Genomic DNA, 15,788 nt, shown 5'->3' with positions numbered 1-15,788 from the left:
AAGACACATGAGAGCAGGCTGAAAAAACGGAGGCAACGAAAGCTGCGTTCGCACGTGTCCGACTGATCCGGCCCGCATGAAGCTGCATTTTGCTCAATCCAGCCCGTGACCTAAAATGAGTTTGACACCCCTGCTTTAGACCTTGTGGACTGCTCTCAATCCCATGGTAACCATTGCCTTAATTTCCAGGATCTTCATCAGCATTTGATGGAGAAATTCCAATTGAAGGTCATACTGTCAGTGTTTCTCTAGTTTCTAACTCCCTGTCTTGGAGAATCCTAAATATTTCTGTCCTGAAGTGAAGTTCATATTGATTATAACAGAAACAAAATTAGTAATGTTCAGTTTCTTCAGTGCCACTTGTCAGGCATATAGATTGGTTGTCATGACATTCCCAACTATCGCCTTAGTGGAAAAGCTTTGAGGCAACAGGAAACTAGTCACTTGCTGCAGTGATTTGCGATCTTCACAACCTGGAATTTTCTAGAACATTTTTTTTTAAAAACTTACCTTCTTTTTAATTGCACTGCGACTCTTTTCCAAAGTACTTCTTAATGAATTATTGCTATCGTAAAGGGCCTTGTTAGCTTCTCTGAAGAAGATAAGGCAAGGTTAGTAATGGAACATCAAAAACAAACTAACTTATTCAAAACAAAAACCCTTTGTAAAACAGCCAATAGCTGCAACTTACATTTATGTAAATTCTGAATACCATTGGCTCAAAACTCCTTCCAAAGATCCAAACTGACCCACCGAGTTCATATAGCGTTTTCTATTTTTATTTTGCATGTACAGTACTGTGCAAAAGTCTTAGGCACTTTAGATTTCTTATATGGTTTCAGATAGCATGACCTCCTTCAAGCCCTGATCTTAACATCTCTGAGGCCACCTGGGATTACCTGGAGAGTCAGAAGCAAGCGAGACAGCCAAAGTCTGCAGAAGAACTGTGGCAAACTCTCCAAGATGCTTGGAACAACCTACCAGCTGATTTTCTTATAAAGCAGTACAGCAGTGTACCGAAGAGAACTGTTGCAGTTTTAAAGGCAAAGGGTAGTCACACCAAATATTGATTTGATTTTACTTTGCTGTTTACTGCTCTTTATAGTAACTTGTTTGATATTTAGAAACTTGCCATTTCGTTATTTTTGAAAGTATCTTTGGTTTGCAGATTTTTTTTTAAACATGTGTCAAAGACATTTGCACAGTACCAAATGCAGCAATTTCAATCCATTTATTACCAAATAATACTTGGCAGCAAGCACCAGGAAAATTGTGACATAGGAAACCTACAGGTACTGATGGAATCCGGAGCAAAAGAAAAAAAAAACTTTGTCAGGCAGCATGTGCGGGAGAGAGAAGTGGACTGGATAAACACAGATCACAAATCTGTTTATATAATTAAAAATATTCATCAACTTTAAATTTAGTAAAGCTCCAATTATCCATGGTGGACATGGTGGACAATTGGACATGGTGGACAATTATCCATGGTGGACATTGGTAATATCGAATGACTAGATTTTCCGAAATACTGGATGTTATTTTCCTCCAAGAGGACCTCAACCTTGTCATAGGGTTAGGTGCTTGCGAGCTTCAACGGCCCAGAGAGCCATGTTGGCTGGAGTCAACATGGAGTCAGCCTTGCACTTCAGTGCTTGGTAGGGTCACCCAAATGCTGACAGGTCAAAGGGCAGAGGCCAGACTAAGAGTGGTCCACTGGTCCTCCAGGTTCGGTGGTTCAGCTCAACATTAACAACCACGACTGGTAAAACAAAATTGTTGTGGAAACAGCAAAGAAAAATCCTTCTGTACCTGTGCGTAGCAGTATAGACAGACAGAGATGGGGCTGCCAGCGGCACAACGGGCAGTCAGTCAAGATGTTATTTTGCTTAGCATCCGAACACACTTTTAACTCACATTTTTTAGATGTTGTAAATAATCTCAACCAATTGTCCAGTGAACCATGCAAGTTTAAAGGGAATGTGGGAATAGAAGCAGGAACTGTTATCCCATGTGTGGGATGGAAAAATAGTCGATATTAACCAAGCCAGATGCTGCACCATCAGGATCTCCGAATTGTCAGACAACAGATTATTGGAGTTTTTCTAATTACCCTTGAGTCTTGAATTGATACCCTGTGCACATTTCTATCATGAAATTATAGTTTAATCCTTCAAGACAAGCAAAAATAACATACTGAAGCATCTGTATCTGATTTGTGGAGACTTCATTCTCTTCTGTTAGTTTCTTTATAACTTCTTTTGTCCTGGTTGGAAAACATGGAATTATTAAATGCTTGTGCATCTTTACGCTGAAAATACATTCACTTCTGCTCTGTTGTCACAACTTTGGTTGCATGATAAATCAGTTAAATTCATGTTATATAAATAAGAGTTTTCTAGGAATCTTGCCAGTGACTTTCTAAACACCTATGCAAACAAAATGCATTGTTTACGTTACTTTTACCTTGGCGTCAAAACCACATCCTTTTTTCAAAAAGGACATGTGGAAGGCAAATACAGCTGAAACGATATACAACAATTTTACATCATCCTTAATGTAGTAAAATGCCTCAAGCAAGTCGATCAGAAAATACTGGCACTGAGACACAGAGGACAACATCTGGAATGGCTTTGTTAAAAAAAGTACAAGGGGACAAGAAACAGATTTGACAAGGAGCAGTGAGACATGAGAGTTCAGGTGACAGCAGATTTTGCATCCAACAATCATAGAACAGGAAAAGACCCTTCAAATAAGCAAGCACATTCATTAAGCAACTGATTACACTAAAACCCACTCTATTCTCATCAACTCACCCAAGTCTACCACTTATCTGCACACAATGGAAAATTTACAGTGGCTAATTATTCTGCCAACCCCAACATCACTGAGGAAATTTGCCCAATTAAAGAACATGCAAACTCCACATTGACAGCATGGGAGGACAGAGTTGAATCTGTTTTGCTATAGATGTGAGGCAGCAGTTTCCCCAGCTCTGCCCCTGTTCTGCAGACAGAGGAAGTTGAAAGTGCACAGAAGGGCAGAATCAGAAATCAGCTGAATATCACAGGAGGGTTGGAGCAGGTCACAGAGAAGAATTGCAGAGGGACTTTAAAGTGGACACACAGTAGAACCACGCCCAAATACAGTATGAAGGATAAATTGAACAAGGAGAGTTAAGGACACTGGTTTCAGAAGGATTCACATACATACAGAATTATGAATTCTCTCAAAGACGCCAGGCAACTGAATCACAAATCTTCAATTACTCCAAAATAACCAGTCACCTTTTCGTACGACATGCCAATTCTGTATGGCCCCAGCAGGAACCTTGCAACAGTTGCTAGACAGAACGACTTTAATTGCTACCGGGGTCCTCTTCCAGTATTACAAGAGGCTAGTGTGATCGGGGCCACTAGATATTTGTGAATATCTTTGATGTTCAAGATTCAGTAACACTTGGGACACATTCATGCATCTTATTGAATAGTGGAGGGCTGAACATTCTTAGCACTAAATTTGAAGAACATTGAAACTAACATAAGTAACTACTTTTCTTCCTCCCAGAACCAGACTTCTCCCATTGATCTGAACAGGCCAGTTGCACAATTCCTTCAATTTTAATCCAGATTCGCTAAGGGTCAGGTTTTCTGGAACGAGAAAGATCCTGGATGTTTCCTGGAGAAAGCAGGACCTTTCTTGGTCCAGAAATATGTCCCTGAGTGAATCTGGATTAAAATTGGGCTCAAAAAGGAGTATACCAGAGCTACATGCAGCTGGCAACAACAGGGCAAGAAATGCCAATGCCAGGTTAGCTCAAGGCCAGTCTTGTAAATGGATTATCTATAAGGATAACGACACAATTTCCATTATAAACACTGGCATCAGTTATTGTTAAAAGAGCCCTTTACCCCAACTGGTTCATGCTGGCCAAGATCCCCATCCAAGTTAGCTCCAATTACCTGTGTTTAGTCCATATCCCAAAACTGCGGGGCCTTTCAGAGTTGGGAGATTACTTGGGTTAGCAATAAAAATAAGTGAGGTGTAAGCACAGTGGACATCGTAGGAGTGGAAAGCTTTGGTTCAACAGACTTCGGCGTGAACAGGTGCAGGCTAGGGTGCTGAGTCATTTGGAATCATTTATTTAATTGTGGATAATAAGCTTAAGAAGTTAGAGCCAAAGGTATAGCAAGCTTGGCAGAAGATGATGAGTAAGTGACCTAGGTGAGTGTGAAGCTCAAATATTTCAGAGAGAAGTCACAGGTAAGCTTTTTTTTATACTGTCAGTAAATCCTTAGTCCTTAATTCAGTGCAGGCAAATTCAGACAGTTCAGGCAATGGAATAAGATGTGGGATTGCAGGATACCTAACAGACTCCCTGATGACTACATGTGCAGAAAGTACACCCAACTTCAGCTCCTGACTGACAAGATCAAGGAACTGGAGCTGGATATACTCAGAACCATCCAGGAGGCTGAAAACTTCACAGAGGAGACTGTCACTGAGTGCAAGTTTCAGATAGTGACCACTAGAAGGTGTATGGTGAGTAAACTCTCAGTGCAGTGTTCCCCTGTGGCCATTCCCCTCAGTACCTGAAGGCATTTGCTCCTCAGCAACAAGTCTACCCCTTTGGATCCTGCCTGTGTGGGGGGGGGGGGGGGGGAGGATAACTAGGCAGTAGGTAGGACCACTCAAGAATAAAAGGGGGGAACATTTGCTTGGATGTAGAGGATGTGGATGAGGTCTTTAATGAGTACTTTATATCAGTATTTACCAAGGAGAGAAAGGTAGACAGGAGGTTGTGTTGGGTCTCTCAAAGAGCATTAAGGTAGCTAAGTCCCCAGGACCTGATGGGATATACCCCAGGTTATTGAGAGAGGCTAGAGAAGAGACTGCTGGAGCCTTGATCAATACCTTTGTGTCCTCTCTAACCACAGGCAACGTACCAGAAGACTAGCAAGTAGCTAATGTTGTTCCATTGTTCAAAAAGGGAACCAGGGATAATCCCAGAAACCATAGACTAATGAGTCTCAAATCAGTGATAGGGAAATTACTGGAGAGAATTCTTAAGGATAGCATTTATAAGCATTTGGTAAACCATGGTCTAATTAGGAACAGCCAGCATGGTTTTATGTGGGGCAGACCATGTCTTACTAACTTGAGTTTTTTTGAAGAGATGACAAGGGTGTTTAATGAAGGTAGAGCGATGGATGTTGTCTACATGGATTTTAGTAAGGCATCTGACAAGTTCCCTCATGGGAGGCTCATCCAGAGGATCAAGATGAATGGAATCAATGGTGAATTGGGCATTTCGATTCAGATATGGCTTCCCATAGAAGACAGAGGATGGTCATTGAAGGGACTTATTCTAGCTGGAGGTCTGTGATTAGTGGTGTTCCGGGGCATCTGTACTGGGACCTCTGTTGTTCGCGATGTATATATCTGACCTGGATGAAAACGTAGATGGACAGATGATACAAAGATTGGTGGAGTTGGGGATAGTGTGGAAGACCGGCAAAGAATACATCAAGATTTGGATAAGTTGCAGATATGCGCAGAGAAATGGCAGATGGCATTTAAGCTGGCCAAATATGAAAGGTTGCACCTTGAAAGGTCGAATGTGAAGAGGCAGTACACTGTTACGGGCATGACCCTTAAGTGTTGATGAGCAAAGGGATCTCGAGTTCCATGTTCAGAGATCCCTGAAAATGGCTACACAGGTTGATAGGGTGGTTAAGAAGGCATATAGAATATTTGCCTTTTATTATTAAAAGCACTTAGTTCAAATGTCAGGAAGTTATGTTGCAGCTTTATAAAATTCTAGTTAGGCCACATCTGAAATACTGCATACAGGTCACCCTATTATAGGAAGGATGTCAAGGCTTTGGAGAGAGTGCAGAAGAGGTTTACCAGGATTTTGCCTGAATTAGAGGACACGTTTGTTTCCACTGGTTTGGCGTAAGCTGAGGGGAGATCTGATGGAGGTTTATGAGATTATGAGAAGCAAAGATAGAGTAGAGCGACAGTATCTTCCCCCATCCCCCCCAAAGTTGAAATGCCTCATACCAGAGGGCAAGCATGTAAGGTGAGAGGGGGCAATTTCAAACGAGATATGAATGCCATGATTTCTTTCCTATACAGAGTGCTGGGTGGCCTGGAATGTGCAGCCTGGAGTGGTGGCGAAGGCAGATAAATAAGGACTTTTAAGAGATGTTTAGACCGGTACATGAATGTGAGGGAAGTGGAAGGATATGGACATCATGCAGGCAGAAGAGATTAGGTTAGTTGGCCATCTGATTACTAATTTAATTGGTTTGGCGCCACACTCTGTGCTGAAAGTCCTGTTCCTATGCAGCACTGTTCTATGTAAACCTTTTCTATTCGTGTACCTGTCCAAGTAGCTGATCTGCCCCATTATAACAACTTGAACAACAAATGTAATTAACATGTTAGAGAAAAACATACTCTTAACAAACACTGAAGTTGCAGTGTGTATTTGACAGCTATTTACCGAACGTGATCTTGCCGATGGTCAGAAAGTTCATTTTTCACTTTGTCCAACGTAGCTTCCAGAATAGAAATATCAGTTTGGCTCTTCAGAAGGGAACTTCTCAAGTGCTCATTCTCCTGCAACGAGCAAACATTCAATTATAGAACAACACTCCACTATTAGTATCAGTTCAAGTCATGTGGAGGGGAAATCAAGCTCCAAATCCAGACTGACACTTCTAAGGAAGTGTTGCCCTGTTGAATGTGCAACTTCTAGATGAGGAGGATGGACTCCCTTCTAATAGCATCTGAAAAGTCAGCATCCTCCTTAGTAATTATACCTTGGCCAAAATCATAATTCCAGATTATCCAGCTATGTTATATTGCTGTGCACAATGTTGCTTCCCGCAATTTCTTTATTACCAATTTGTAAGAATATTTCGAGATTTTCTTTAGAAAGACTTTGTGCGGATAATGCAGAACGAGGATTATTAGAGTATGCGTATGCACTTTAAACTTTCTGCTTGACACATTAAATTTGTATTGATACTCTAAATCACAAATTCTGATACTCCTTAGCTCTTGGATTTACAAAGAAGCAAGTTTTTTTTCCCCCTAAACCAACAGATTCACTAACTTCAAATAAGTCACTCAGTAAACAAGAAGGTCTGCAAAAAATTACAGGGTTGGATTGCTTGAGATGGGTAACCAACAGGTGGCAACTTGGACCTTCCAGATAGAGTATGAATATGTTCCTTCCCTGGTTGAAAGGATGTTGTTCAAAAAGAAAAAAAGAAAAATGATAATAAATCAGAATCTGTTAGAATACAAATATTTTGGCATCTAGAGGACAAATGGAAACAGATTAGGCCTCGGTCTCTTCAAGCCTCATCTATCATTGAATAGAAATGACAGTCCATTTCTTGGCTTCACCTTCACTGTTCTTGAATACCCTCATCTTCTCCTAGACTGAAAATCTGCCCATTGGGGACTGAGGGACATTCAGGCCATTGCTCTCGTAGAAGTTGAAGCATTTACATTTGAGAGAGAGTGAAATTCCATCTAAGCACCGTCTCAGTTTTTTTTTTGAAAAGATGCTCCAACAGGAGATTGTGCTAATTTAGCATTTTGATCAAAATTATAATTAATCAATTGGTTATACAGTAGACAACCTAATTGCAACTCAGAATTCTTGGATTTATAGAACTTGGAGATAACTAATCAAAGAATGATGGACTGGTAAGCAAATTTGAATCCAATAAGATTGGTCTAATATAACACTGTTCCACAAATTGTACTACATTATCGTGAATTTCAGACAATACAAGTATGGTCAGATTGCAATTTTCCATAATAGTTGGCGAGCTAAAATACTGATTTCATTGCTAACCCCAAAATACTAAATACAAAAGCCTCATCATGTCAAAGAGAGGCCATTAAATTCCTAGACTTTACTCCAACAAGATGAGAGCAGAATCAATTTGTCCCTTTATATCAATAGGACAGGGGTTCCTACCAAGGGAACATGGACCCCTTGCTTAATGGTTTTGGTTCATGGCATTTAAAAAAAAAAGTAGAGAATCCTTGGTCTACAAGATAAACAGTTTGCTCAACCCACTCTTTTTTTTTCTTTAAAAAATATGGAACGCTTCACGAATTTGCGTGTCATCCTTGCGCTGGGGCCATGCTAATCTTCTCTGTATCGTTCCAATTTTAGTATATGTGCTGCCGAAGCGAGCACAACCCACTCAATTTCTGTGATGGGCTTCAGCAGTAAGCAAAGTTGGCATATAAATAGAAGCACTTTCAGTCCATCTCTCTCATGTTGGCCCTTTGAAAAGATTCTAATTAGAGCCACACACTGATCTTCCACCACTGCCTTTTCAGGCACATGTCTAGTTCAGTCTTGAGGGTGATCTTAAAATCTGCTCGCACCACCCCTTCAGGCTGAGTTCATTCAAACACAAATCTGATACAATCTGTCCATTCAGCTTCACCACAAACTGTGAAGCAGGAGAAACTAAGTTTATTTTGGATTTACTTTTTTTTCTTGATTTGCACTCAAATATAAGCTATTCGTATTTGTACAGCTTATCAAATATTGGTTTGTTTTGACCTGGGTGACAACCTTCCTCAGGAACAATGAACAGCAACAGTTCAAAGCACACCTCTGATTTCTTGCAAAACCTATCACTGGTCTTTCCTTAACATTAAGGAATTTTAGAAAACCACAGGGTTTCCAGGACAACCGAGCATCAATACAACCACCACAAAACAATTTCCAATTTTCATCAACTGTGAGGATTCAACAACTATAGACTGCAAGAAAGTATTGTTTGTATTCTATGGAACGTAGTAAATAGATTAATTATTGCAAAACCAAGACACACATACATACCTGAGTTAATTCGTCCAACTGTTCTTTCAGTGCAGAGACGTCCCCTTTAGCATTAGAATTCCACAGCTCTTCATTGAGCTAAGGAAAATGGTAACAAAGAACGTTACTGTCTAACAATCTGTCAATTATTTACAGGTTTAAATTGAACAAGCTACAAAATTTCACATTTTAAATTCTGTGCTTCCCTGTTGGGTTTAAATTATTTTCATCAAATGCATTTTTAGTGGTGAAGCAATGGGGGTGGCAAAATCCCTGGAATGACAAAGCTGTCAGTCAGCCAAAAGGCATCCAATTAGTCACACTCTATTGCTCTTTCCCCGAACCCTCCCAAGATTTTCTCCTCCCTTTAAAGTGTACACCCACGGTTATTACTTAATCTTATTTTACTGACTTTTCAGGTGAGGCCTTCCAAATGATTAACTACAAAGTTAGAAAACAAGTCTCTCATCACTACTACTAGGTTTAAATTTGCTGGCACTGAAAGCCGTCATATAGTTAACAAACCTCCCATCAACCCAAACAAATCTCCATTAATTTATCAAAAAGACTCTCAAGAGTTTTAGTCACCTGTTAGATTCCTCTTACCATCCCTGCTCTAAAATCTCAGCTTCTTTGGTCTTCACATATTAGTCTTTCATGCCTTATACCTTAGTCTTTCATGCTTTATACCTTTTGGCTTTTAGTGAATTTCCATTCCACTCTCTCCATATCCTTAACAGTCCAAAACCCATAACTGGGCATGAATTACACCTGACTTAAAAACCCAAGCAGCGATTTACAAAGGAGGCTCTTTAAATAGGCAGAAATAAAATCTATGGAATGTTACTGGTCAGGGTTGAGGCATGACTTGGAATGTTATGTTGCATATGCAGTTCATCAGGTGAAGAGGCAGGGAGTAAGGGCAAAGTTAGGAGTTAATGATGGAAATCTATGTCACAACTATTCACTTGCCAAACATGCAATATCTTGAGGAAACAACACCAGCAGGTATAAACTTCAGAAAAGATTTTTCATTTACTATTGTTTCATCATGAAATCGGTTAAATACAGAATCTTATAGTGGAAAGAACCTTAACTTTACTTAGATCTCGATTTTTATCATTGATTTCCACTATAATTATAAAAGCTAGATTGTTGCTAAAACCATTTAATATTTGTTACTCTACAGAAATCTGTTAATACAGATACAATTTATAAGTGCAGCTGTACAACTAAACAGGATGTGTTTTAATTTGACCAAGGCTAGCTGTTAAAATGATGAAATAGCAGCAGGGCATGGTGGCCAATTCCTGTACTCAAAACTTTGTGCAATTAATTTGTAATCTAATACATAGTATAACCTATGTAACAATTATACAAGTGTGTCTGGATTAGTTTACCAGCAGTAATACTTGGAGGATGGATATATTCACATCTACAAATCCTGACCACATAGACACTACGGCCAACACCTCTACTTCCTTGGGGAGCTAAAGAAGTTTGGATAGTCCACATCAAATCTCATCAATTTTAAAATTGAGGCACTACAGAAAGTATCCTATTTGGATATATATGAGTTCGGTACAACAGCCGTTCTACCATGACCGCAAGAAACTGCAGAGCTGTGGATAAAGCTGAGCATATCATGGAAACCAGCCTCCATGGACTCTGTCAATACTTACTTCCTCAGTGAAGCAGCCAGCATAATCAATGATACCACCCAATCCCTCTTCTTCCCCTCCAATTTGGCAGAAGTTACACATTCCACCAGGCTCAATATACCCTCCTGTTATAAGTTTATTGAACAGTTTTCTAGTAGAATAGCAATGGACCTGACCTTACAATCTACCTCATTATGATCTTGGACCACTGGGCTTGTATACACTGGAATTTAGAAGGATGAGAGGGGATCTGATTGAAACATATAAGATTACTAATGGATTGGACATGCTAGAGGCAGGAAACATGTTCCCGATGTTGGGGGAAGTCCAGAACTAGAGGCCACAGTTTAAGAATAAGGGGTACCATTTAGAACAGAGTTGAGGAAAAACTTTTTCACCCAGAGAGTTGTGGATTTATGGAATGCTCTGCTTCAGAAGGCCGTGGAGGCAGTTCTCTGGATGCTTTCAAGAAAGAGTTAGATAGAGCTCTTAAAGATAGCGGAGTCAAGGGATATGGGGAGAAGGCAGGAACAGGGTACTGATTGTGGATGATCAGCCATGATCACACTGAATGGCGGTGCTGGCTCCCACTTGACTTAAGCTCACATTCCTAGATTCAAATACTAAAACTAGGAATAGCAGTTTTAAAAATGAATGAAATTTGAAAATGATGCTTTCAAGCTGCTGTCAGGCATCTACACAGAGCGTTATCACACAAAAGCAGTATCCATCATCAGAGACCCCCAGCACCCAGGTCATACTCTCTTCTCGCTGCTGCCGTCAGGAAGATGATACAGGAGCCTCAGGATTCACATCACCAGGTTAAGGAACAATTATTACCGCTCAATCATCAGGCTCTTGAACTAAAGGGGATAACTTCATTCAATTTCACTTTCCCCATCTTTGAAATGTTCCCACAACCTATGGACGCACTTTCAAGGTCTCTTTGTCTTGTGTTCTCGATATTTATTACATATTTATTTATTATTACTTTTTGTATTGGCACTGTTCATTGTCTTTGCTTGCCCAGTTAGCGTGGTCTTTCATTGATTCTGTTCTGGTAACTGGATTTGAGTATGCCCACAAGAAAATGTATCTCAGGGTTGTATATGGTAGCATATATATACATTGATAATAAATTTACTTTAAACTTTTTAAAGTTTGAACTTTGAAACATATCATCCGTGAGTCTCATGAGACCATGGATTTGCGCCTTGGAAGGTTTCCAGGGCGCAGGCCTGGGCAGGGTTGTATGGGAGACCGGCAGTTGCCCAAGCTGCAAGCCTTCCCCTCTCCACACCACCGATGTTGTCCAAGGGAAGGACACTAGGACCCAAGCAGCTTGGCACCGGTGTCGTCGCAGAACAATGTGTTGTTAAGTGCCTTGCTCAAGGACACAACACGCTGCCTCAGCTGAGGCTCGAACCAGTGACCTTCAGATCACTAGACCGATGCCTTATCCGCTTGGCCACGCACCAACATGATTTGAAACACTTTGAAACAAAATGCATTGTAAAGAACAGATGGAGACTAATTGATATATGACATTATTAGAAGCCCAACGTATTCAAGTACCTTTTTCATCCGGTCAATGACTGCCTGTAGATCCGCAACTTCCTTCTCGTGATGTTTGTGCATTTCTGCTGCTTTGGATTCAAGTTTCTGTTGCTCCTGAAAATTGACAAGACTCAAACAGTGAGCTTCTGCAATCAAGAACAGCACAAACAGCTTTTTCTTGTCACACTTCACCAGTAAACTAAGATTTTAAAAAAACTACAAAGCGACTGAACCAACACAAGAGTGACTTCAAAATGGGCATGTTGCAAGGCCAAGTTTCACAAATGCTTGCGATATGACTCACCCTCCTATTTTCCAACCTCAAATTGTTTAATTACACAGGAAGTGTTTTTTTAAGTATTTATATGGTTTTTTTTCATGTTTCAAATTACCCCACAAGAAACTAGAAATCAAAGTTACTTCACGCCTGTTCAGTTTTAACATAATACAAGTGTGTGGCATAATTTTAAAGTGCTTGGAAGACAGTCTAAGTGGGGACATCAGAGGTAGTTGTCTTTTTACACAGAGTGGCAGGTGCATGGAATGCACTGCCGGGGTGGTGGTAGAGACATATATTGAGGATGTATTAGTGTCTTTGACAGACACGACACATGAATGGAAGCGAAATGAAGGGCTATGCGGGAGGAAAGGGTTTGATTGATCCAAGAGGAGGTTAAGAGGTTGGCACAATATCAAGGACCAGACATGCAGAGAAGGGAGAGTGCTCAGGGAAAGGGATTCATTGGGATTCATTGGCTCAACACAACATCATGAGACAAAGGGCCTCTACAATGATTCATCCATCTTGTCCCAGTGCAGGTCATGGATATTATGCATTAGATACATCTTTGATTCCCCTAAGAATTCAATAGGTTAGGTTTGTAAAGGAGTATTTAGTTACTTATGAACAGTCCGAAGAAAGCTGATGTTAGCACAATCAAGAGTCAGCAAGGCCAAAAAACAGGAAAAAGATGAATTGGCTAAAAAGGTATCGTACTCTTCCTTGGAACTATTCTCCTCCCACAAAATATAATTGGAGCATCAAGAGTGTTTATGCAACATCAGTCTTGTCCGCTTTCAGGCGGCGAGGCAGTAATTAATGATTACCTCATCCTTTGCATAGTCACAAATTAACACAAAATGCACGATTCCCAGCACATGAATCTCACCTCCTCCCGGATTTTCTGCTCCACCCTTGCCGTCTGTTGTTGTAGATCTTCTTCCATTTCTGACAGACGAACTTCAGCCATTGCTTCCGTCCTAAAATGAGATAGTCGATTGGCATCTGCCATTGCTTACAGGAAATTTCAAACATCTGTGCCACTCTTCAGCATTGCAAGCTCTATCCTTCCTTGAAAAGTTATTTGGATGATAAAAGTGGTGGCCATGTTTAAAGAATTGTTTAATTAATGTGTGAGAAAGCTCATCAAACCACCATGAAATGCATTATCATTGAAGCTATGGCCACAGCAGTGAAATGTAACACCAACCTGACAAAAGTGAGTCCAAAGACACAAAGCCAAGCCTGCTCCAGGTTTCGTGTCTGTAGACTTACTTTCGTTCTGAATGCTATTTGCTTCCTTCTACTGTTTGTACGACTTGTTTTCTCTCTCTCTCTCTACACATTGGGTGTTTGACGGTCTTTTTTAAATGGGTTCTTTTGGAATTTCTTTGTTTTGTGGCTGCCTGTAAGGAGATGAATCTCAAGGTTACATAATGTATACATACTTTGACAATAAATGCACTTTGACCATTTCCCCCCCAACTTCAACAGAAAATTACTGCATGGCTTGACGGTATTTAAGTAGCAGCTCAGGAACCTCTCCCTTACACCCTTTAAACACAGCTGATTCAGAAGGCTTCAACATGCTCACTCTCAAGAATAAATGCATTCATAAAATTTTCAGGATGCCTACGCCCACACAGACAGGTGTGTCAACCCATGGTAAAAGTTTTCTTCCCCTACAAAGTCTCATTGTTCTTGTGACAAAGGTACAGGTATTAGCAGCAAAGTCTCACCACTGCGGGTTACAAATCTCAGTTTTGTTCAAGACAACTTTATGGCTTCAACATCACTTGAAAGTGGATCCCTGGTAACGTAATTAAAAGTTTACCTTTACAGTCGAATGTGGCTATGTAGCAGCTTAATCCAAAAGGCTGTAACAAAGCCTTCAGTTACACAAACCTGATATTGTAAACTCATACACACTTTCCCAGTCTTTCATGCAGGTCAATCAGTACCACAGTGAAAATAAATCAAACCACTGAGCTATTTTAATCAATAAAGGACTGAAATATCATTTACAGTAGATTTCATCCTCGACTTAATTGTCCTCTTAATAATAGAGGAAACCAACAAATCCCCTGAACGATCCATAGTAGCTAAATCCAATCTGTGCACTTAAACAGGTGAGGGCAACTGTTCACTCCAGCAATTCATCCCCTATCCATCTTGTTTGTGCTTCCTTTAATCCTCTCAGAGTGTCCAGTCAGTCTCCTGAATGGTCAAAGCAACTAATTAAAACACCTACTCTCCCTTTATGTGGGAAGCCTTCTCAAATTTGCTTCTGGTTATTAGAACAGTAACTAAAAGGTCTATTTTTGCACAGCACTGTGGAGCTGGACATCAGCTATACAAATCATTGGAAAGACCACATTTGGAGTTTTGGGTACGGTTCTGGCCGCCATACTGCGGGAAGCAAGACAGCATGTGGAAGAGCTTGAGCAGGACTTTGCCTGGAATGGAATGTTTTAATTGTAAAGTGATACTGGATAGGCTAGATTATTCTCACTGGGAGGGAGGAACTGAGGAATAACTTTAGAAATGTTAATAATCTTATTCCCAGGAACACTGAATCTAGAACTAGAGGGTACAGGGTTAAAATGAGAGGGGATAAATGACTAAATCTGGAATGAGCTGGCAGAGAAAAAGATACAGGCCTAATGCTGGCAAATGGCATTAGTCTAGATAGGCATTGCTATCAGTATGGATGTGGTGGCCAAAATGGTCATTTCACTGCAGCACAGTACTCAGCTAAAGCTTTAGTCACATGTTAAAACATTCCGTACACCGAAGATGCTTTCAAATAGTTTCTAAATATCAAAAAAATTACTACAAAGAGAAGTCAACAGTTTAAAAAAACCAAAATCAAATCAATATTTGGTGTGACCACCCTTCGCCTTCAAAACTGCGTCAATTCTCTTAGGCACACTATTGTGCAGTTTTGTAAGAAAGTCCGCTGGTAGGTTGATCCAAGCATCACCGAGAACTTGCCACAGTTCTTCTGCAGATTTTGGGAGTCTTGCTAGGTAATCCCAGACAGCCTTGATGATGTTGAGATCAGGGCTCTGTGGAGTCCATACTAACTTTTGCATACTATCTGTTTCATACTATCTTGTTCTTCATTGCACTGAAAATAGTTCTTTATGACCTCGGCTGTGTGCTTGGGGTCATTGTCCTGCTGCAGAATAAAGTTGGGACCAATCAGCTCCCTGATGGTAATATGTGATGGATGAGAAGCTGCTTCCGCTCAACGTATGATAACTTTTTCAACTTTATTGGCTAGGAGAGATATTTTGTTGTATTGGAAGGATCCTAATCCACCTACTGGTTTTTATTGGCTCTCCTCCATTATGTCATGTTTAAGCTTGGAGAAAATTAGAAGTCGGACGTTTGATACATCTTTTAAACTTGAGCAAACCTG

General features: G+C 40.4%; 1 protein-coding gene and 1 non-coding gene across 2 annotated transcripts in view; both read right to left on the bottom strand.

The window, feature by feature from the left end:
- Nucleotides 1-15,788, bottom strand: part of rasef2 (RAS and EF-hand domain containing 2) — an 81,467-nt gene that overhangs the window by 27,201 nt on the left and 38,478 nt on the right. Inside the window, exons 3-8 of the mRNA XM_073033041.1 lie at nucleotides 13,254-13,344; nucleotides 12,103-12,198; nucleotides 8,888-8,965; nucleotides 6,512-6,627; nucleotides 2,198-2,266; nucleotides 511-592 (exon numbers count right to left, since the gene is read on the bottom strand). Of these exons, the coding sequence (XP_072889142.1) occupies nucleotides 511-592; nucleotides 2,198-2,266; nucleotides 6,512-6,627; nucleotides 8,888-8,965; nucleotides 12,103-12,198; nucleotides 13,254-13,344 (532 nt within the window). The remainder of the gene's footprint in view (nucleotides 1-510; nucleotides 593-2,197; nucleotides 2,267-6,511; nucleotides 6,628-8,887; nucleotides 8,966-12,102; nucleotides 12,199-13,253; nucleotides 13,345-15,788) is intronic.
- LOC140718949 (U6 spliceosomal RNA) lies at nucleotides 8,124-8,230 on the bottom strand. Its single transcript, XR_012096838.1, has one exon. It is a non-coding gene; the product is annotated as a U6 spliceosomal RNA (small nuclear RNA).

Source organism: Hemitrygon akajei, chromosome 30 (assembly GCF_048418815.1).
Source record: "Hemitrygon akajei chromosome 30, sHemAka1.3, whole genome shotgun sequence".
Taxonomy (NCBI): Eukaryota; Metazoa; Chordata; class Chondrichthyes; order Myliobatiformes; family Dasyatidae; genus Hemitrygon; species Hemitrygon akajei.
Note: the sequence above shows the minus strand (reverse complement) of the source record. Positions and strands in the feature narration are given on the sequence as shown.